The following is a 24753-nucleotide window of genomic DNA, read 5'->3' on the forward strand; positions in this document are numbered from 1 at the left end:
AGAGCCTTCATCCTGTGCACCTCTGTGTATTGGATACTGACAGTGCATCTTCAGGACATGTAGTTTTCTGCTGCTGTTATACGGTAAGCGAGTTAACTCCACAGCAGACACTGAGACTCCACTCTCAGTTACTTATTCATTTAAAGGCAGAGAAAAACCCAATGAGACAATAAAACTCACTCTGTCTCTGTCAAGGAGTTTCTCAACTCTTGGGTCAGGTCAGTGAAAGTTTACCTTCCCAAGTCTGTACCTGAAAATAAGGTTGATATTTTTTTCCCCCTCAGAAGAATATTGTCTGTTCTTATTAGAGTCACTGATACAATCGTACAAGCTGCAGCTTCGGTGCACACGGGCTGCTCGCCCGATTACACTTTCTTTCCTTTTTTAGAGCATGTTGCTGGATAATGCAGCCAGTGAGCAATTCTGCTGCACTGTGGCAGAGGCCCACTGCAGGCCAAGAGACCTCGCTGTGTGAAGGTCCAGAATGTGTCACTTTGCGGAAGTGAAGCACTGGATGGAGAGACTGCAACAGAAAGGAAAATGAGAGTTAAGGAAGCGAGGGAAGGAGTGCGGGGAGGTTTGTATAAGGGAGCGTCAGCAAGAGAAGGAGGAAAATAAGCGATAAGAGTGAGCGATAGTTTATACTGAGAGGAGTTATTGAAAAGACTAATAATAGAGATTATCATCATGATCTGGTGTTACTGTTTGAGATGCCTAACAAGCAACAGTACCGCAGCAAGCCTTTGTAAACACCATCTAATTCATTATGGAAGCATTTCATTATGAATGTAAACAAACAAGACCAAGGTCAGGACAAACAGCCTTCAACCTGATATCCTTTGTTAGCGCTGGCATTAGTCAGAAACAAGATGAGTTCTTGTAAATCCTGTTGATGTCTGTCTAGTCTCTTTCAAGTAAAGCCTGCTAGTTTTGCTGCAGACAGTTATTGGCACTGGTTTTGTTTTGTTTGTGGCAGGTGTCCAGGTTGCTTATAGCAAGTCACGGTGATGTTTCAAAGTCTTGTCATTCAAGGTTAAGGCAAATCCCAAGTTCGAAACTTTGGTTTCAAGTCGGAATGCAACCGTGTGGTTTCATCAATTTAAAACGTGGGAAAATGAGGGAACACAAAGTATTCAATTTTTTTCCCAGCTTTTCCAGATTTCATCGCTCGAGATTTTAAAAAACAGATGATGAAATTCACATTCTTTTACAGGACGATTGGACAAATCCAAGTGTCCATTTTTGGAAGTGATTTCACTCTCTTAGACAGGAGGCCGCTCGTGCCCGAGATAATAGGATTATATGGTCAGCACTGTAAAGCCCTAAGCTGTGTAACACATGAAATGTTTCCTGACAAACCCACACGTCCACATGTGGATTCAAAGTAAAGAATAAACTGTCACTCTTCTTTTTTAACAATAAAATGTCCAAAAGACAAGGAGCATCATGCAAATAGCAACATTTCCACAATGACATAGTGTCTTCCTCTTCTCCTTCTTCCTTCAGCTGTGTCCTTTAGGGGTCGCCACAGCAGATAATCTGCCTCCCGAGCATCGTCTTCTATCAACCCTCAGCATGTCCTCCTTCACTACATCCATGAACCTCGTCTGTGGTCTTTCTCTTTTCCGTCTGCCTGGCAGCTCCATCTTCAATAACCTTTGTCCAAAACATTCACTGTCCCTCGTCTGCACATCCAAACCACTTCAACCTTTTCTCTCTAACGTTGTCTCTAAACAGCTCAACCTGAGCTGCCCCTCTAATGTACTCAGGTGACTGAGTACTCTTAAAGACGGTTTGTCACCCCCAATTTGAGGCATTGGTGTGGTCAGAATGCTAAAATCAATCTTGTTTTGCCTTGTTTTAAGTTTTTTTAGGCTCAAGAGACACATTTTTGTCAAACTATCAGCTGAGTCTTGCAAGATCGATTAGCAAGCTGCATCCACAGACTGTATGGATGCAATGCACCAATGCCTCTTTTCCTCCAGTACCTACTTGGCTCAGCTCCACCTGACTCTACTTGGTTTCAGTCGTTTTCCATTACAGTTGAGTACCACCTCAATGTGGATGGAATCGTTACAGCAAAACAGCCGAAAGTCCCGTAAAATCATTTGTATGGGACATAAACACAACACAATGTGGCGGTGGTGTACCTGATGCTCGCTCAATGGCCTTCTGTCACACTCGGAGTAAAGAACAGAGCCAAAGAAAGGCTGTGGACACTCTGGACACTCAGTGTTGGTTTCGATGCCATTTCCCCCGTTGCTGGGTTTCAAAATTCGTCCGTTTGATTCTTATGAATGAGTCGCTTCTATGACTCATCCAGTGACATCACTTCCTGGCCAACTGGTGGGATGCAGTCTGTTTACGTCACATTTTTGGCTTGACTCACCTCAGCTGGCCAATTAGGTACTAAAAAAGTACCTGGTAGCAGGTACTGTCACCTAATGGAAAACGCTAAAAACCTAGTCGAGTAGTGGAAAAAAGGCACAAGAAACTTGCTAATTGCTGAACCATAACACTAAAATAAAACACAAGAAAAGCCTATACATATCTAGCCATAACACCAAACATTGAGAGGTCCAGTAGACACAAAACAGTTCCCCGCACACAGCTCTCTTCAAGGGGAAATTAACTAAAGAGACCTCTGGAGCCAGACTGAAGTAGTTATTAGAGGAAATGCAATTTTTGGCACCTCCACATTGGCTTCATTTCTCTCAAGGCTTAAAATCTTTCGTCTACATAACCTGATGTTTTCGAAAGAGATGTTTGACATTTAACGTGAGGAATGTCTGAAACCCCCATGTGCCCATATGTGAGCTTTTCATGTGTTCAACGAGATAAACATGGGCCTTTTTTAAGGGTTTTTTTTTGCAGCTTTTCTAGCTTTAATCCATTATGATTCACAGATAGATGCTTCATAGACACTTTTGTATGATACATGTGAAGTACAGCATCAAGATATGCAAACACGGGCAGATATAGATGCAGTGAAATAACATTTCGTTTCAAGGTGTGGGTACCACGTATTTACAGCATATTTCATGATTAAACATTCAGTCATTGCTGCTGGGAGAGCTGATATGGACATGCATCAGGCGACAGGAAAAACCCCAATATGCTCCGTAGCAAACATGAAAAGATGTGTTCAATCTCAACAATAGAAATATGACTGAAAACACAGACTCCTGTGGGGAGGCCATTCTAGTGTGTATTAACAGCTTCAGCAGTCCGTATGTGGCACCATCAAGAAAGATGCAAGCCGCCTTTGTCTGCGGTTTCCTGATGTGGCACAGGACTACAGGAAAAAGTAAAGAATGAAAGTAAATCCAAATGACAGCATGCAAAAAAGGAACAGCGAAATGAATTCCTCTGACCTAGCTGTGTGGCAATCACAGCAACCGCAAACGGCTCGCAAGGGGTCTCTGATGACTGTTTTTATGAAGTCAGAGGGGAAGTTATATGCATAGAAAATGGGCTGGAAGAATTGTAGAGATGCACGCTTAAGAGAAACAGACTGCTAAAACCGCGGACATTTGCTTGAACCAACTATTGCATCTATTGAAATTCACAAAATGTGGATAACAAAGGCGATAATGGGAGTTACATCACATAAGATTGCTGGCTCGGTGGGGCGTGCTGGACAAACAGCAAAAACGCCACTGGAACATAACAAGGTCTGAAATCACACAACACTGATAAAAGCACAAACACAGGATTTGTACTATTATAGACTGGACCTATAACAAATAAATGAATAAATGGTGCTAAAGGGGGGCATTTAAGACACATTTTGCATGTCAAAATAAGATACCTTCCATAGCACATTTGAAATATAAGGCTATGCAAGGTGTTTTCCAAGTCCTCTAAATCATCTGAAATACCTTCATTCTTCAAACAACCCCATAAGCATGTCATTTGTATTCAGCTTTGGTAGAAATGGAATTGGTCTACAGTGATGTACTCCAGCAGCAACGACAGCAGCCACCCGTGCGAGTGTTAATGCTCCCATTAAACATTTGTTGTGAAGTTGCGGGCTCGTTTGCCACTGCTTCTTGCATGATATGAACGCTGTAATATTGTAAATGAGCCTTGGTTCCTTTACTAGGACCGCATTCTTCACCGAGGTCTCGATTGCAAAACCCTCAATCTCCAACTGGTGCCGTTTCAAGCGTCATATTTTTAAGGTTTGCCGGCAACAGTTCAGTTTTTCATAGCCTGCTGGATTCTTTCTGCTGACACAATTTTTGATAACACTGACACAAAGGCAATTGGCCTGAACAACTTACAATTCTTGATTGAGTGCAGGTGACCATATCACAGTGCTTTAGTCACAGGTATTTGGAGGAAAAGTACACAGGTGTGAAGGAGTTTCTTGGAAATATAATAACAACTGTTTAACTCTAACCATCATTTTGGGCCATGAGTAGCAGCCCAAATGACTCCCACAGACTGTCCAAAAACATCATTATCTACCTGGAAATACAAGAAATATTTGGTGCAAAAATGTTTCTGTGTTCTTAACTCAAAGACAAATTAAGCGTTTGTCTCGGACCTGTTGTGCAAAATGGGTTCAGATGGGTCTGACACATACATGACAAACCTTAGTGGATCAATTTGCACTTGAAAGCTTCTTTTTGTAAGGTACACTTCTGCTGTGTACCTGAGCCAGAACACCTAATTGGGCCAAAACAGGCAACTACCCGTAAAATGCAGCATAACAGAAATGGAGGCTGGACAGCTTTTTAGTTTCTAATGTGTGAGACTGCAGGGTACCATGCACTTTGGATAATGAGTCTTCAGGCAATCATGTACAAAAATAAGATATTTTCAAAATAGATTTTTCTCCACTGAATATTTTCCTGCTCTATTCTTTTTATTTTCCATAGGGTTTAGTTTAGTACAGAAAAGACAGCAACGAGGTGTTAAATTACTCCCTTCAAACATACTATTATATGTAACGTTCAATTCTTCACAGCTTGCGTCAATGCAGAAAAAACTTTAAACCAAAGGAAAATTGCTGTTATCCACACCTTAGATCTTATTTTTGTGGACAACATTATACATTTTCCAGACTCTTTGTACTGTAAACGCTGATAGCAATTAAACAGATTAAGTACTAGTTAACCTATTTAACCTAATCCATTTAATTAAACGTCCATACTATAGATTGCACTAGCTGCTGTAGCACTCAGATCTGGCATATCAGGGAAATTCTGGTTTTGCAGCAGCAAATTATAGACGTTAACATGCATTTATTCTCCTGCATACCCTGTCATACTGAGTTGTGGTGTTTTTGTTCCATTACATTCACAGTTCAGTTGAGCTGTTTAATTTACCTTCATGTGAAAGACCACGAGCGGTGGTGGCTGCTGTTGTAGTATAAAGAGTGCCGTGAAAGTTTCAGCTGTAATGTTTATGAATCACAACATAATAAAAAAAGTCATCTGGTCCTCAGCAGGTCTTTAAATGATTTAGATAAACCTCTGAAGAACCACAACACATCATACTTTATGCTGTGCCATTACCATCACTCTTACAGCTTCTATAGGAATTAAAAGATGAAGTAACAGCTTGATTAGCTGATCATCAGCAAGTGAAAGCACCTCAAAAAAGCTGAAGTTTGTGCACTTTGGTCTTGAGGATTCAGATGTGTATTAACACTATCCCACAATCTTCCCACGAGTGGCTCCCAGGAACTTTACCCCAAGGTTAGACCATGCAATCAGACTCTACAGGCCTCATTCAGCATGTTAAATTTTAAAGTTTTTGATGGTAAAATTAGAAAAAGACTGAACAAGCATGATTTCTATCATGTCCTAAAATGACACTTTCTTTTTTATACAACTATACAGAAGAGTGAAACAACAATGTGCTTCTCATTGGAAAAGAACAAAATCTTTGAAGCCTGTCTGGCTGAAGTTTCATAAAGGGAACGACAAAACCCTGAAATACACTCGTCACGGCTATGATTTGTTCTGGGTCTGGAGTGGCGGCAGGAGAGGATCGCATCCATTCAAAACAGAGGTTGAGTCTCCACCAGATGTACCACAACACATCCCAGAAGTGGATCTCTGTGCACCTTAAAATAGCAACGGGTCTAATTTTCACGGAAGGTGCACAGAGCAGGTAAGGAAGGCACTTTTCAAAACACACTCTACCGGTGTAATTTAAAACCACACAAAGGATGGAGGAAAAATGGATGAATATGTTGTTTTGACCTACCAATTCTAAAAGGACGGATTTGTATGAATACTGGGAACACTGTAAAATTGCTATAATGAACACAACACAGCAAAATGCACACACACAGATACGTTGTAAACAACCAAAACAGATTATGTATGTGTGAGCAACAATGTAGAGCCTACACAGTACGTATTCCTATCTATTGAATACCGTGATGTTATCGTAGATGAGTGTGATATCGCTCCAACATTGTATGTTATCTGTTTTGGGATAGACTTGAGGCTCACCTTCGGTCGGGCAGAATGGGGACCCTCCAGCCTTTGATGAAGCTCAGATTGTTGTCAGAAAGTTCAACCTGCAGGGGAAGTTTGGGAACCCAGACGGTCAGCTCCAGCGGCGCGCTCAGGTGCTCATAGCTGAAGATGACCCTGGCGTTCATGGAGCCCCGCGTCTCCTTCCCATTGACGAACACGTAGTCACAATTCATGGACACCTGGGACAGATCACGGTCAGAAGTCAGAGACTATCTATATGTTAATGGTCACGTCGGTGGCAGAGAGTCTAAGCGATGTGTGATGATAAACAGCTCGGTATGGATGCAGGTGTCACTGCCACAATTCATGCTAGAGCATTTCAAGGTTGATACGTCCAGCAGAGCAAATACACAGCTGTGCATTTGACTGTGACGTGAAAGTTCATCTCACATCTTTGCTTTCATTTCACATTTTTCACATTTCACATTTTTCTCAAACTGTTTTGTCCAAACAAAATGAAAAGAAAAACAGGTTTGACTTGAGGTATACGCAGTTAGTTTTAACTTTGAGGATTTGATTTAAAGATACCTTTTTCCAGTTATAACCTTTAACCTAATACCATGAGTAGATGAAATTGTTTTTAGGAGATCTTTGGAGGAAATGACAGGCTTAACAGTCAATTTCCAGATGATGGATTTTCAGGATTATCCAGGAACTGCGTTATATTAAAGAAATAGTTCTAATGAAAACTCCTTAGTGAGTCTGTGGATTATGAATATTGCAATAAAACCCCCATTTCTCACAAGATATGTGACGACTGACATTTTTAAACATGATATTTTAATGCTTTAACTCTATTGCAGATAGATATCACAAAATCCTCACTGACTAGACAGTATTGGGGTTACAGAAGAAACAGTTTTGTCACAGTGCACAGACCGGTGTTTCTATTCAGAGGCTCCAGAGTGTGCAAATCTTCACCCCATCCAACCAGGCATCAGCAGATTTTGCCATGCTTGTGCTGTGTTCACACTACTTGGGCAAAAAGTGACGGGTTATGAGGCTTTTTCAGTAGAAACCTGCTATGTGAAGCAACAAACTGACACTTGTCACTTGTCGCTGTGTGACGCTCGAAAAGCTTTTTTCATTGCTGCAATAATGGGGTGAAGCATCAACCATCACATGCTTCAGTGTTCTCACATATAACACACATAAAAAGCCCAGGGATGGTTAGCGAGGACGGCGGCATCAGCGTAGGTGGCCGCGCTCGGCTTACTCCTTTTTGTATGTTTTTACAAGCAGTGTGAATATAGCATGAGCCAGAAGTATGAAAGCAATCAATCAAAATCAGCGGTAACTTTAGCATGACGCTTACATTTTCAGATTTTCGGTGTCTGAAGCTTTTTACGTATCCATTCGTTAGTCTTAGTTCTACTGGCCGAGAATCTTGTTAAAATAAACTATAGGAACACTAAAAACCTGCAACTGTGTGACAGCCACGCAGCTTCTAATTAACTTTTTAAAATATATCGGGATGTGTAAACAATGACCAGCACGCAGAACAGGAATCTACAGGAAAATGTTTAAAATGTTGGTATGCAGCAGACCAGACGACAGCTTCTTAGATTACATCAGACTGAAGCCCTGCAGTTTCCGATCCCGATGGCACATCGCTGTGGACAAGTGTTGTAAACAAAATGCTTTTCTCTAATCTAATTTGCATCTTTCATGCAGTCATATTAGTGCTTCTAAGTAACCCAGCGTTTGTTAAGCGTGCTCAGTGCAAATCATGCATTCGAGCCACGTCCCGACCCCGCCACCTCTCTTGCCCATTCCCATCGTAATGATCTATGAACAATTATACAGACACACAATATGCCAAGAAAAGCTTTTAGGCAAGCACATTATTTATATAATAAGAGTGCTGACAGCAATGTGACATTTTACATGAACTTTAGTTCATAACACCTTTGGGCACATAGATAAATATATTCACAGATTTCAGCTTTCATGAGACACTCTTATTATGGGGTATCATTTGTGGCGTAGCAATGACACAGAGTATGAATTCAATATGTGGACACTTCTAAATTTAAGTCTTTGCAAATGCCATTTTTAACTTGAAACCATTCTTTAGGTTTTCCGTCCAGTCAAAAATCTCCCGCTCCATTTGAATTATCATAAATACTTGTCCGCTTCGAACACTAAATTATTAACTGCAATGGATCTGGAGGGCTTTGCTTTTGGGCTTCCACTGAAGATTTATCTAGTGTTGGGAGGTAGCTGGCATTGTAATCAGAGGATCTAATCTCCCGCAAATGGAGGTCGGGCTGGCCAGTCTTCTCAGGGCTGGGGATTCATCATAACTGGGAGGAGGTCTGGGTAATATAATTCCCCACATGCAGACAGGCCAGAGATGGAGGAGGGGTGGGTGCTGGAAGGACTTCTTAAGATGACAGTCTTTCCCTCTGGTTCAGTTAATGCAATTTTGCGGGTTTCTGACCTTATGGGCTACCACCGAATTCATGTTATTGCCCTGTCTGTTGATGTGTAGCCTTATCTGGATGAACTGAGTTACCGAAAAAAAAGAAGTAGTAAGTCAACACAATAACCCCGGCCACCTTTGATTAATCACAGCATGGCTTTCTTCGTGTAGCTTTAAGAATATCTGCCTGACACGTATTCCGTTATACCCTCGAGTCACGGACAGACAAATGGCCACACGCGCACACAAACACGCTCGAGCTGCAGCACCGCTTCAGCTCCTGCAGCTATTGCTGCTGATAAACTTGGCTGGCTAATTGCAAGTCAAAAGCTGTTAGCAACTCTGGGTATCAGTGGCCCTGTGGGGGCTTGCTGAGGAGGGCTTTCACACACTGAGCCACCACATGCCGTCACAGCGCTGCTAATGCGCTGTGGCATCCTCCATGGTGCCAGCAGATTGCCTGGGTGGAGACAGATCATCGGGGCAAGTGCAAGTGCTGCATTTGGTCATGCGCTGGTCACCAGAGCGCACAGAGAGACCGACTGCGTCAATACAGGCGAAGACACCTACGGTCCTTTCATGCTTTTATTCCATAACATTAACTCAATTAATATACCTAACTGTTCCACTATAGGCAGCGGCGTCTGTCCTTGAAGTGAGCAATGCTCTAATGCCACTGTAATGTGACAGCTCCCCCGGGGGTCACTAATGTTGCAAAGTCCTCTGTTCACCCACATTCTGCGTTGACAGCAGTTTAAAACATTTGTTTAGGAAATCCATTGTGAAACTTGAGCCATAATTTTGATGCATCTCGGGCATTCAGACATCTAATGTAGATTTACTGTCATTACGTCATCGGCACGTTATTTACACGGGACCCTGTCAAGGGTTACTTTAGCTATTTAGCACTGAACTGCCACAAATTTGGAGGGAGAAGAGAGACACAAAGCAGCCGAGGCCTGCGCTATCAAGACTTTTAAGCCTTAGGTGGTTCAAAATTTGAATTCTGCCCCTCTTGTAACGCAGCTCGACCCCCCCGCCCCAAGCCTCATAGATACCACAAACATTTTAGCACCCATTTGTAACACAAGCTTCGCATTGAAATGTATTAATGTCCAGCTAAAAGCAACGATAACGTGATCCTCACTGCAGTTACTTGATCTGATTTGTAAAACCTCCTCTGAAGCCACAGAAAATGCTCACAAACATTCACAGTCTGAGGAGCAACGAGTGAAAGAACCTCTGGTAGCCCAGCTGAAGAGTGCAGACTGATTAAACCTGATTTTAGTCTGTGATGGTCATGGGTGCTGATTATTAGTGGGTATAACAAAGTCACAAAGATTTGAAAATGCTATTGTGATTGCAGCACCTGCAGCCACACAACTGTGAAGTTGTGAACCCCCATGCATACATTTTTTATTTTATAAATGTATTTTACTTGTTAAAATATATTAGTTGTATTTGTAGCACGCACAGTTAGCTAGCTGCTGAATGGGTCGTACCAAATGCAGCTCTCTCGTGGGGGGTTAGATTAGTTAAATAATTTATCTTAAATGTTGTATATTTTCTTTGACTGACAAGTTGCCTATTTGCTTAGTCTTGTGTTGATTATTATTAATTTGAAGTGACTATTAAACTAACTGTTGGTTGTGCTTCTTTGTTGTTAGATGACTTGTTCATATTTGCATTCCCCTGTTCTGATCAGCCATTATTAAAGTCTCCTTCTTTTCTTGTGTTAAATCTGTTTTATTTGGTTGAACAGTTGGTTTGGATCTATATTAACTTATTAATTGGGCATTTCTTTCTTAAGGCTCCTGTATTGTTAGTTCATTTTGTATATTTTTGCATTTTTGGGTAAGTAAAACTCATTTTTCTCACCTCCCCAAAAATATCTCATATATGTATTTAGCATTATCTCATATGTATTCTGTAGTAGGCAAACATGTACTATCCCGGGTTTGTTTATGTTTTGCACTTTTACAGACTATGTAATGTAACATCTTGTTTAAATCAATTCTGACAAGTTTGTTAAGTTAACGTGTTTTTTTATTTCAACTGTTAATTTGTCTAGTTTGAACTCACCTTACCTACCCGTGTTCCAGGATCAAAAGGAGGAAATGTAGCTTCACTTCCTGTATTTATAGTTTCCTGGTTAGTCTGAGGTCAAAGGAAGAGACCAGAAGGGGGAGAATCCTTGTAATTTAATAAGTTGATTTTAGAGTGTGTTTATAGAGAAATTGATTTATTGTTGTAATATGTATTGATTACACTGTAGAGTTTTATTGCTAGGGAAGCGTAGCAGTATACGTTTGAGTAGGGAAATGTTTGTCTTACCTATGTAATGGAGTAGTCCAGGGGGGAGATTGTTTGGTTATTTAAGCTGATGAACGCGGCTGTTCGAGAAGAAAGGATCAGGTCAGTGTAGCTGTGTGCATGTGACCTTAATTTCACTTGATTTAAGTTCAGTTATGTTTATTTGAACTGAGTTAATTATGGAGTTGAGTTTTTTATTTTTTGTAAATATTGTTTGGTCACAAAAATGATGAATAAATCACTCGCTACACTGGACAGCATCTGTCTCCTGCCCTTCTTTAGCTGCTTAGGTCAAATTCTACCACACTCATTATTTGATGGCGTGTCAGTGGCAATGTTTTCTTTCTGAACAGGTAACTGCAGATGCTTGGACAGCACAAGAGATATTTTGGTTTTAGGAAGGTTGCAGTCGCCCCTGGACTTCTCTTTTATGTTGGTAGTGCTTCAATTAAACCACGCAACTTCTGATTTCATTGAAGTTTATCAGACAAAGACACACATAGCAAAGAATGAGTCGCTGCAGATAAGAAATGTTGCCATCCTGAAGACCTTTACACATTTCTCCTGTGTGGATTGCATTTTCAAAAAGAAACCCCAATCATGCCAGATTTTATTTTGAAATTTAAATGTTCACTAAATGACTCCACACGACTTTCTGCCAAATTGAGGTTCCGTTTAGGAATAATGCATGTATCAAATTAGCACTGAAATCAAATTTGACATATGGCTAGGATTACTGGAATTGTGTCTTGTAGCTGCAATGAAGTTTTTCTCTGTGTGATGAATGTTTCCTGGCTTCAAGAGCAGTGCAAACACTGAGTTCATTTAGCTCTGTTAGCTAAATGAGCCAGTCCCCATTATCCTGTTGTTGGCAGGATTGATGGTGTTGAGTGTGAAAATGATCTGTTGTTCTGGAAACTTTGGGGCCTTTTGTTTGGATGTAATAAAATATCCACATTCTTTTTTTATATATTTTTCATAATGCAAGAAGTAATCAGTAAACATGGACTTCTTAATATAGAAAAACTCAACTCTAGTCATCCAGGTAGTTTGATTTTATTTGCAGAGGTTTTGAGGCAGAATACATCACAGAAATTTTTGCCTGCATATCAAATCAGACGAGTCTTCACTTCAGCCTGCAACACTGAAAAGTTACTTTCATCTGAATTGTACAGTGTATGCAGAACTTTTAAAATGCACCCTGCATATCTTAAAATCCAGTCTACAAAAAAAATACTATTTCCGAAAACCTTGTGCTCCTGCCATGAATTGTAAGACATTTAAATCCAGAGCAATTCATAATCTGCCAGTCTGTCTCTGCTTTACTGTTTTTAAGCTTTCCAACAGAGGATGGAACCTGACTGCAGGCATTTGGTTCTACTCAGCCATAAGAGCATTAGTGAGGTCGACCTGCGGTCAGCAAACTGGCTCACAGTCAGCGTTCAGTTCCCAGAGGTCTCGCTTGGGGTGGAGGTCACGGCTCTGTGCAGGTCAGTCAGTTTTAGCCACATTAAACTTGGACAAGCATTTCATTACTGAACTGAATTTGTACACAGGGACATCATCACACAGAGAATTCCCCAAGTGGAAAGCACTTTTTGTTTTGGTGAAAAATATCATTACAGGATGAGCCTTAATGAGCGCTAAGAAGCTTAACCAAAAACAAGGACCACAACATCTCCTTAAGAGCCAAATCCCACCAAGTTGTTAAAATAAACTCCAACCTGAGCTGCAAGGATGTTCACACGCACAGCAGAAAGGGCAAGCGGTGATTTCTGATGTTATAAGCCTTTTTCTTGTCCTTTGGAAACTAAATTTGTACTGAAGGTAAGTACATCAGATTAATATGGAAGTGAAGCTGGGAGGATGGTACGCTGTATAGCGTGAGATGTGATGTGTAGACTCAAGGCCTTATCTGTGGCCTCAGACGGGGTATATGAGTCACAACGGCACAGGAATGGATGGTCAGTGAGTGGCTGTCAAATACTCCCCAGACCTCCTAACAGACTCCCTTAACCCTTTTTCCTTTATTTTGTCCCACTTTGTCTAACTAAGGTGCCTGAATAATTACTCCTGCAGCTGCTCACGCGCACAAATACTACTGTGCACGCGCAGGTTGGCTTATCTGCCACAGGCTCTTGATGCTCGCTGCACCTTAGTTACTGCCAAAGAGGAAAGAAATAAAAGTGTCTGTAAAGAAAAATGACAGCCTCTCACCTATTTTTACCCTCAAGCTGGAAAAAAACGACAACAGCCTGAGGGGTTGGCAAATATCCAAATGAGAGCGTTTGCCTGAAAATAAAGGCTCATTCGGAGACATCGTCTTGGAAATAACTTTAGTTTAACTGCTGTTTCAGTTGCAGTCTTAAGTCACGAGGCTACAGGGGCCGTGACGAACCTTTGGAAAGAACTAGAATGCCTCAAGTAAAAGAAGAAAATGTGATTAGAAAAGATTGGCATTACTTTTGGCACGAGATTAATGTGCGCGGTATTAAAAACAACAACAGCACAATGGAGTGTTGGACCTTTATCAGGCTCAGCGTGAGTCTCTTAGTTCTGCTTTCCGCGGCCCGTTTTATTGAACTGTCATGACTCGTGCGTTTCCTGGGCTTGAAGGGCTCGTTTTAAATTAGCCTCGAATGTTCAATGGCAGGATCACTGAAGCAAGCCCACTCAATATCACATGGCCCAGCGCCTTGTCTTTAAAGGATAATGAAAAATGATAAATGACAAGCTGAGGCCAGTCGTCCCCAAGCAACACCTGTTCTTTTCTATTGACAGTATAATACAATACAATGCACCGCGACTGGAGCCCCTCCCACCTTTAAGGAACAAGTCGCTACTGGAAAGCCATAAATTAATCCATTCCCCCTTAAGCATCCAAGCCATTAATTGGGACCAATTTGTTTACAAGATAGCATGGAACGTGTGAGGTGGCTAACATTAGTTAGTCCGGTATATCAGAGTGAAAATATATTGGACAGATACGGGTCTGTTAAAAAGAACAGATACCGGCCGGTCCCAGTTGATGTGATAAAAGCCGCCGTCTGATTCTGCTTCATGGCTTCATGGCCTCAGTCTGTAAAATCCATAATCAAACCTGCCTCACTTGACCTTCAGGAGCTGCTAAAGTGCTGCAAAGGATTTCATTAGTCTGAATGGATATGATAGTTTTACTATTCAATGAACAAAAGACGCTTCTGCACAGAATGGATTCTTGAAATAGAAGGAAATTAATGCGGTCATATTTAAAGGGGACCTGTTACGGTGATTTTCAGCTTCGTACTTTTTATTCTTGATTCTACCTGAGCAGCTTCGTGCGATTCACGGTTCACAGTAATCCTTTTTTTGGGATGTTGATGAGGCTGTTAGAAACAAGCTGTTTTAGCAAACTTTTGGTTGACTGACTGGGGGACATACTTAGATTACTTTGCTGCAACATGGCCTGAAAAGCACTGCCGTATAATTAGCAGATAACTACGTAAACCTAATATTGCACCTCAACACACCAACACGAATAACTTTCCTTTGAGGAAAGAAAAGATGAGGTTTCGTGGTAAAGTGTGAATACAAAGCCATTAAAAAAAAAAGCCCAAAGAGTACTAAACGTGTACTGTATATACATGTTGTGGAATTACAGGGATTATTTTACATAACCATCATCTTATCATTGCATTAATTATCATTTCATCAAAGTGTTTATTGAAGCTGCTGGCATTATGGTATAATTTATATTATAGGGGTTATCATAATCAAATATTAACATGTTTATTACAGGTGCAGTTATAACTACTTTAAAATGATTGAGTTAAATATATATATATCATAACTCATATGCTGAGTATATTGGTATAGTAAAATAGTAGCTGAGCAAAGGCCTGAATGTATTCAGCTTCTTGTGGTATTTGAGTTTGCTTAGTTACAGGTGACGGAAGGATGTCCAGCCCATGGTGACCTCAAAGGCCTTAGATCATCACCATATTCTTAAGAGTATGCCACAAGGAGGAACCTCTATGTTGCAGTTAATTCTTAAAATACATGAATGTTCTGTACATGCAAATTATGTGCTTGTAAACGCAAGAAGGGCGTTACAATACCCTGATGTTATAAAAGCAATCTAGAGTGTATTTTGGGTAGAGATGTACAACTGTTTTGCAGTTTGCACCTCTCCACGCTGCGTGCATTCATTAAAATCAATTGTTTGAACCACCTCTTCTGGACCATCATTGTTTTACTCTCATCCTCAATTTCGAACCCGTAACATTTGGTGCATTGGCGGTTGAGGGAGAAAAGTTGGAGGTTGAGACTGAGAGGGTCCAAGGTGCTCAAACAGGCAGACACGAGTCAGTGGTCAAGTGAGTGGACATAAGCCGGCTTATTCAAAGGTAAGGCACTACCTGTTGAATTATTTCCAAACAGTGCTGAATTGGTTCTGACAAAATTGAAAGTCTACTCACTGAAAATTACTGGTAAAGGTCTGTTTTGGTTTTGGTGAAAATCTCATGAGAAGTTGAAGTTGAAGTAATGATAAGAAAAAGAGTAAAAGTGAGTTAGAGTCTCACTAAAGGTACCGGGTTAAAGTCCCAAAGGAATAAGAATAAAGAGGATTTAGGATAAAGAGAATTTAGAATAATAGGTAATTGGTGAAGTTTGTGACATTAAAGTCTCAATTGAATATAAAGCCGGGCTTGGACACCGATATGGTGGGTTTGTGATTTTTGGGGTGTCTTCAAAATAATTAAATTGTATAGAGCGGGACTCTGGGAGTCTAACAAGTGCATTTCTCGGAGGTGACGCTCCAAATTTCCTGAGGACGCTCGGGATCTTCCTTGGATAGGGATAGTCCGACTTGGCCTTTCGTGGAGAACTTGGGAAACTCCAAAATAGGCCACTGACTGGGTCAGTTTGCCGTCCGGGGCGGTGGTTTGCACTTTTTTGGTCAGTAGAAACCGGGTTTCGGGCGTGTAACTTTTAACTTGAAACTTCGGGGAAGCCTGGGATGTGAAGTGTCCCCAAAATAGAGCTTCTCGGCAGGGGTTGAGTTGGTTGATGCTTTTAAATTGTGTTAGGGCATTAGATATGTGACCACGGTCCGGGGCCGAGACTGGTTAATTGATGACAAAAAACTCAGGGAGTTTGTCCCTTGGAGGGTTAAGTTAAAATTTTGTCTAAATTCGGTAGGTTATGCAATTTAAGGCCTTGTAAATATTATTTAATTTATCAGACGTCTCTGTGTTATAATTTTTATGTTTGTATATAGCCTCTGTCTGCCACGGGCACTGCAGCAGGCTGGTTATTTTGAGAGTGTGTTTGTGTCTATGTAAATGAGATGCCTGTGACTTATTTAGAGTGACATTTCCTGTTTACTAATGAGTGGCTAATGACTGACTGCAGAGCCAGGGTTAAGGACGACTTCGATCTGTGTTTTAAGGGAAGAAATGCAGTTTATGTTTATTATATTTGTGTGACTGTTGTTGATTATGATAAGTATTTCATGATAACTGTAGAATATGAGTATGGGGTTTGCTTGACACGTGTCTGTACTAGGTAAAACTGTGTAAGACTGATAGGAAGTTTATAGAGACTCCTAGACATTGCTGATGCATGTACTTAAGACGCTGGTTTTGTTTATTACAATATGTAAGTAAAGTTTTATTTCTTGCCAGGACTGTATGACTTTTATGGGTTTTGAGATAGGATACATAAACTGTTGATACTTAAGACCGTTACCTGGGTTCTGACAAGTGAAATTGAATTTGAGATAATTTAATTAATAAAGATGTCTGTAAGCGATGTGTGTTTTGGGGTGTCGAAGTAAGATGTTTTAGGATTTTAGATGGGTTTTGTTTCAGTTTGAGATAATATATACAGTTACATTTTCTGTGTGTGTGTTGTTGAGTGACAACATGCGCAGTTTAAATTAGGCGCTGTTCCTTCCTCTTTTAGTTTCAAAACACAAAGGCTGTTAGATTAAAAATTACTGTGAGTAACGGTTTGACTTTTGACTAGGGAAATAATATGCTTACTTTTGGGTCTATGAAGATATTTGACCTTCAGTGATGTTATGAGAGGTTTCAGTTTTCTTTTTCTTTTTTCTTTTGACTTGCTCTTTCTGATCATGGAAGGCATGTCCAAAATACTCGTATGAAAGCGTATTTTGTGTGATTTTAACTGTGTGAATGCTGTCAGTATTTGATTTGAGTGACTGGATGATTTGTCTGAGTGAGTGAAAAGGGAGAGGTTTGAGAGAAAAGGCAGTGTGTGTGTGAGACGATTTAGGGGCGTCTGAAAGAGGTATTGTTTTTAGACCAAGACTTAGTAAAACTAAAAGAGGGTTTGTAGACTGTAAATATGAAAAAACAAGTGTTTGATTAATTTGTAGAAACAGGAAAGAGAAACAGGAAATACTGTGCTGCTGTGTGTGTGAGAGGAAGGTGTGTGTGTGACTGATGATGTCAGGGGAGCACCCAGAGAAATGGACAGAGTTAAATTCTAAGAAGATGAAGCAAATCGAGGTTTTAAGATAAAAAAAATGAATATAATACTAATTGTATGCTCTAGTGTGTCAATACAGGGGGGCGTCTCTCAACTTTGGAACCTTGAGTTCAGCAGCAGAAAAGTAGATTAAAAGAATTGGGAGAATAAGCCAGTTTTTGGCTCGAAATTGTGCGGCTGGATCTCTCACTTTGTCCCTGAAGCGGAGAAGAAGTTCAAAGGACAGTTAATCGCCTGATGAAGACCGATAGAACATCGTGGACTTGAATACAGCAGGCAAACGACAGTGCCACTGATCCATTAACACTGATGACGACTGACGACCAGCAGCAGCATGTAAGAGTAATGCAAGATGTACTGTGAAAATACAGGCTGGGCAGTTGAACAGTGGGATAAAGAATTGTGGAAGAGCACTGGACATTGAGTGATATTTTGCCATGCTGGGACTTAACTTAAAAGAAAGACTGTAAAGAAACAAAGAAGAAGACAACAGCTGAGTTGAGACTGTGTTTGCTGGAGCTTTGAAGCACGAACAGGACACTGTGAATGAAAAAGAGACCGGTGAGAGATGAAGCTGGACGAGTTTGACTGCGAGAATATAGGATATAATTGGGTTGAAAATTGAAACCTGAACTCATGAATTGTTTAGGGATGTCCACTACAGCATAACAAAGAGGTAAACATTAGAAAAGGTAAGAATAATGAAAGAAAATAATTGTCATTACCTTAATGAATAGAAAACACACATACAAATTGTTACATGTGAGATTATTTTTGAAATGAATCAGTAGTGAGATAGTTTGAACCTAAAGCTCAGTGGTGAAATGCATAAATTAAATATGAATATATAGGATGCAATGAAGAAACAGCTTACACGTAGTGTACATTAACATGAATACATAGAAATGCAATGAGAAACTCAATGAATTAATTTAATGGAGAAGCAGTTTACACCCAATTAACATAAAATGCAGGGAAGAACACGCTTACATGCCTGGCATAATTGGTGTTTCTGATCAGAGATAGAGAAATGGGTTATTTAGGCACTTGTGATAATAATGAAAATGTATTAGTTTGTTATTTTCAGGGGTAAAGCAGACCTGGACCAGTTCTCCAGATGCACCAGTCGGAAGGAAATTGTAGATAAGTTAAGGCAAGTTTCTGGTTGAATTGTTCACAGAATCATGTGTCCATGAACCTGGAAAACAGGCCCTAGCTCCTGGCTGAAGACTAGGAGTGCTTTATTTAAGGTGGGAAATCAAAACAGAGGGTTAGTAATTCGGGGAAAAGAAAACTGACTGCTTAACTGGAGAATTGGGAAGGAGTCTGGGAGACTGTGAAGCCATATATGCAAAATAGCACACACAAACATACGCAATGAAGATCAGCTTGCTGCTTGTATGAGTGAGAGAATGGTGTGAATGGTTAATACAATTGATGGAAAGATTTAAAATAGATGGAAAAAACAAAAGAAAAGTGTTTATAAGAGTGACTCAGGAGTGCTCTTGCACTGATTGATCAAACAAGTGATTAGTATAGAAAGAAAATGAAAATAATTCAATAATGTGATAAAGTTTAAACATGTATTTCTTTTGCCAAGTTAAATTGTTGAGATATGGCTGAGTATGGAAAAAGTTTGAGAGCTTGTGTGAATGTGGACAGAGGAGCTTGCTGTGTGTGTGTGATTGAGGCCTTAAAGGAGGGGTAGATTGTTCAGAGGTGCAAATTTGATTAGGAGGTTTATAAATTAGTGTTGACACATTGTTGTAAGGTGTTAGGCTGAATCTGAGTATGGTAAAGTGCTTAACCGGGGTTATTGTTGTGTACGAAACGGTGTAGCTTTTGGCGAGGTTTTCGGTGTGTTGAACGGGTGAAATTTAAGATTGTTTGAAATTTTGTGGGGCTGTTGTTTTCATTTTAATAGAGGGAGTTTTGATAAACATGGACATGTCTAAAAGGGCCCATAGTTAATATAACAGTGCACTTAGAAAAAACCTGTCAGGTGATTTTGTTTTGTACTTTGATGAGCTAATAATCAGCTCTCTTTTTCATTTTGCTCTAAGCAGGCCTGGAAGAGAGTGAACTGACGGCGCGGACAAATTACCAAGTAAGGATTGCAGCGAGTCAATCCAGTCAAAAGTATAGAGAACTATTTTCCTAAAAAGGAAAACGAGATAAAACAAATGATTGAGCTCATTTTGCTGATGTGGAGCATCTGATGACGTGCGCAGAAGGCTGCAGTATCAGCAAAAAATATCATGTGTGAATGCGCGTGAGTGAATGTGTGTAAATGGATGGTGACTGGACGGACCAGGCAGACCATAGGTTGGACCGACTGGACACTGACAAAAGACTGGACTAAGGTTGGACACATGACTGATAATTGTTCTGTTTTAACTTTTGTTTTATAACACAGGTTGGATCATAAGTGAGGATAAACTGAGTATAAAAGGTGATGTTCTGGTTAACACACAGGTTTTTGTTTCTAGGACGTTTCAAGGATCCAGGCTGTAGATGGAGCCAAGAAAGGATTGGACATAATGATTAATTTGATTTCATTCCTTAAACACAGGTTTGAAGGGCCGGAGCATGAATATCTAATATGATAGGACTAACCTTTTTCTTTTAATTTCCTAAGCTTGAGTGCAGGATTTTGAGTTTGTAACACATGAGATGTGTCACAAAAAAGGGGGGTGTTAATATATGCGATTAGCTACATGAAAGGTGCTCTTTTAGGGTTACTAAGCAAATGTCTACGTGACCTTTCTGAGTTCTGAGAATAACTCTGTTAAGTTGACAGGAAACACGTCGAGACAGCAATATAGGGCAAATATGTTTGAGCTTGTAATTAAATGTGGGGCTTGAAAAGAGGAAGCAAATTTGGTACAGGGACGTACTTGAGATGATCAGACGAGAGAAAGGAGAAGAACAGAGCACAAATACACCGAGTTGTTTATATTACAAAGAAGATCAAAAGCTTGTTAGACACAGGTTATAATGGAAGCATAAAAGGGATGAGAGGAACTTTACATAACATAGAAATCCTGCAACAATTCGTAAATTGCCCAAACACAGTGTTCAGACCGGATATGCGCTACCCGTTAAAGGGGCGAAGAAATCAGGCCTAAGTTTGAAAAATGAAATGGGTTAACTCGATAGAGGATGTTTCCAAAGGTAGAGAAAATAATGTAGGACCTTTTACCAGGAGAAAGCTAATTGTATCTTTTACACTTTACAGTGTGCATTGAGGGAAGTCAGGAATAGTTTAAACTAAGATTGAGAAAGTAAATGGGGTGAAAGGGGGTGTAGCTTCAGGGCAGTTCACAGCCTGGCGTAAACGCAAGGTGCTGTCACACAGCTTAAGTTATTTGGTTGATTTATTTTATGACAAAATAATAAGGAAATATTAAAATATACAACACGTTGAGAAGATCTCTTATGTTATATTTTAGTGTTTAACATGGAAGATGCCTCTCTGGAGCTTCTCTCCTGATGCTACTCCACCAAAAGAAGCTTATTTATAGAGACTATGTCAGCTCCCAAACAGACAACAACAAACCAAGACTAGCAAAAACAATCTGAATATAAATAATAATAAATAAAGAACAATACAGAATCCAAATCTGAACCAAAGAACAAAATAGTGAAATGTGGATTATTGGGTTTTTCTCTGTCTATATGAAGTATTTGTAATGTGTATCTGCTAATGAAGGCTTGTAGAGGCCAGTTTATACTCACAAACAAGTGCTCAGCCAGACTGAAAAAACAGGAAGCTTTAGTGCACAAGGCATATTAATAAATATAGACACAAAAAGAGGAACTCCCCATATAAACAACGTTCAAAATGTGTGAAGTATAAAGTACCGAAATAACACTATATAAGTCACAGCTGATGATTCTAATGTTAGAGAGCTCTTGCAATTGGCGTCTGAGCTGTGCAGAGGTCTCTCTTAAGACAGGTACTTATGTAGGTTAGCATGAGGTTGAGTCCAACAGAAGCAAGGCACCCTAAATGTGCACAGCATGCAGCAGGGGTGGCCAAAATAATATAGGAAACAGATAATCTGCCTTAGGATGACTGTATTAATAACGTGTTGTACAGTATTATTTTATGTTTGTCATAACAGTGATGTCTCTATTTACAGGTTGAGTTAATTTTATACACAATGCATAACTGTGCTTGTTTAGAGTTGATGTTCTATCCAAGAGGGTTTTAAGCTTCACTGGTGAGAGTGTCCAGGTGATACATGTTGAGGGATGATGAGAACATAGCAGGTGAATTGCATGCTTGCGCTTACAAACACACATGATTTAAATATAGGCCAGGCCAAAGGCCTGGACTTGATGCAGCTTTCAACTTTACAGCTCCTAACTTGCAGGAATGGCGTGGAGTGTAATGAATGAATGCAAAACATGCTTACGGACACAAACATGATATGAGTTTATTTTACAGGGTAAAGGTGGACCACAGGTTGCTTTGTTTCTGCTTAGCAACTACTGAGGTAAAAGGTGTTAAAGATAAATATGCAATAAGTGAACAGGAAATGTGTAAGGGTGAGCCGGGTGAAACAAAATGTTGTAGATAATGGAAACTTGTCTAACGGGCATTAACAGTAACCCTTGCATGTTATGTATATGCTTGAGGCCAAAAGAGGCGTAAATCCAGATAGAAAATTTTGAAGTGTGCTTTTTAGCGGAGATTTAGGCTGACATGGGGATGGTGTGCATTTTACTTGGGTTGTGTTTAATAAGACTAAAAGCGTTGCTCACACACATAAAGAGTATTGAGATTGAATAAAGTTAATATAATGGATAGAGCCCAGAACAGGATAATACATAAGTAAAATCAAATGCAATGTGTGATTTCACTTTTATTGGGAAAATAATTAGCCAAGAAATGTGTATTGAACTCTCCACATACTTTGAAACTGCGCAACTTTGAGTGGGCAATGTAATGAAGCAACTGTTACATATTTGCACTAAACTAGCCAACATAGACTCACCACAAAATGATGTAGGATGTTGCCCTGCAGCGGGGCAGAAAATCATTTGCAAACCAGGGATCTTATGTTGATTATCATATTCTTACTTATGTACACACACACACACACAGGGAAAAATTTCAAAACAAAACAAAAACAACTTCGCTTAACCTGTCAAGCACAGGAGTAAAATAAAAATCTTTTGGGCTTTGTTAAAATTTCTTTAGTAAAAGTGTAAAAGGCCAAACCTAGGAAGTTCGGCAAACAGGAAAGTTCCTTGAGTATCAGGAGTTAATAGTCAGGAAACATTTCTCACATTAACGCCTTATATCTGACAAATCATTGATTCATAGATGCAGATAGACACACAAGTGCACATACATCCAGATGTGCATTTAGACATTAAAAGTGTAGAGACATGTACACACAGATTGGCAAACCGGTACAGAGTCTAGCTGAAGAGCTTAACAAAGTAGACGTGGGAGTAGGGTTTGTGATTTTGCCTGATATGATATTGTGAACCAACTTTGAATAATGACAGGAACCTTAGATGAACAAAGTAGGTTAGTAAGGTGTAGCAGAGAAAGGTTGTTTGTTTTCTATCCCTTACAGGAGAAGATTTCCACTAGAGAAGGACCCAGAAAAGGAGCGGAGATTACCTAAGCATGAAGTGTTGTCAAGTGGGGCTGGTGTTTTATTGCTGGACCACCTAGAGGACATGAGGTTGTTGTCGGATTTGCTGAGTCAGGGGCGGCTAGAGAGGGTCAGAGCGAAGGTAGTGGACCTGGGAATGGTGTAGTGGACGTCTTTGGAAGACGTCAAAAGGGGAATTGTGGAATTACAGGGATTATTTTACATAACCATCATCTTATCATTGCATTAATTATCATTTCATCAAAGTGTTTATTGAAGCTGCTGGCATTATGGTATAATTTATATTATAGGGGTTATCATAATCAAATATTAACATGTTTATTACAGGTGCAGTTATAACTACTTTAAAATGATTGAGTTAAATATATATATATCATAACTCATATGCTGAGTATATTGGTATAGTAAAATAGTAGCTGAGCAAAGGCCTGAATGTATTCAGCTTCTTGTGGTATTTGAGTTTGCTTAGTTACAGGTGACGGAAGGATGTCCAGCCCATGGTGACCTCAAAGGCCTTAGATCATCACCATATTCTTAAGAGTATGCCACAAGGAGGAACCTCTATGTTGCAGTTAATTCTTAAAATACATGAATGTTCTGTACATGCAAATTATGTGCTTGTAAACGCAAGAAGGGGCGTTACAATACCCTGATGTTATAAAAGCAATCTAGAGTGTATTTTGGGTAGAGATGTACAACTGTTTTGCAGTTTGCACCTCTCCACGCTGCGTGCATTCATTAAAATCAATTGTTTGAACCACCTCTTCTGGACCATCATTGTTTTACTCTCATCCTCAATTTCGAACCCGTAACAATGTGAACACACACACACACAGTACCACAGAACAATAATCCAGACAGTTAAAGCTTATTACACTGAGACCTGCTGCTCACTGATGGCTGTTTCCCTCCAAGTCTAGTGTATTTACACGAGGCTGTAACTGCTTTCTAATCGCCACACAACCTTTAAATAAGGTGCAGCCGTAGGTGAAGCAGTTACACAGAAGAAACTCTGATAGACAGCGTGATAATATATAACACATGTCTTGAAATATCTCAGCACTGCTATTTTTTTATTGCATGTTTGTATTGTTCAAAAGCACCTTGGAAGGATGAGAAACCTTACTTGACAACCTTACTTGGCAGAGGACACACGAGGACATGGCTCACAGTGAAAACTAAAAGTAAGGCAAACGATTTTATTTTAATTAAAAATGTTAGTTTTTTTCCCTTTTTACATAAATAGTTTTTTATACACACGGATGGACAAAAGACTTTCCGAATGGGGTTGATTGTATTCGATTCATCTCATTTATCCCTCATAACATGAGACTTTTGTGGCCTTGGGGACTGCTTTATTGCGTACTGAGATATTTTTGAGTTA

The 24753-nt window shown here is 39.9% G+C and overlaps 1 protein-coding gene across 2 annotated transcripts in view; it reads right to left on the minus strand.

Annotated features, from left to right (window-relative positions):
* Window positions 1-24753, minus strand: part of tmem132e (transmembrane protein 132E) — a 431641-nt gene that overhangs the window by 31461 nt on the left and 375427 nt on the right. For both annotated transcript variants that reach the window (XM_039618561.1, XM_039618560.1), the window contains exon 6: window positions 6474-6679. In XM_039618561.1, coding sequence (XP_039474495.1) covers window positions 6474-6679 — 206 coding nt within the window. The remainder of the gene's footprint in view (window positions 1-6473; window positions 6680-24753) is intronic.

The sequence above is a fragment of the Oreochromis aureus genome, linkage group 10 (assembly GCF_013358895.1).
Source record: "Oreochromis aureus strain Israel breed Guangdong linkage group 10, ZZ_aureus, whole genome shotgun sequence".
NCBI lineage: Eukaryota > Metazoa > Chordata > Actinopteri > Cichliformes > Cichlidae > Oreochromis > Oreochromis aureus.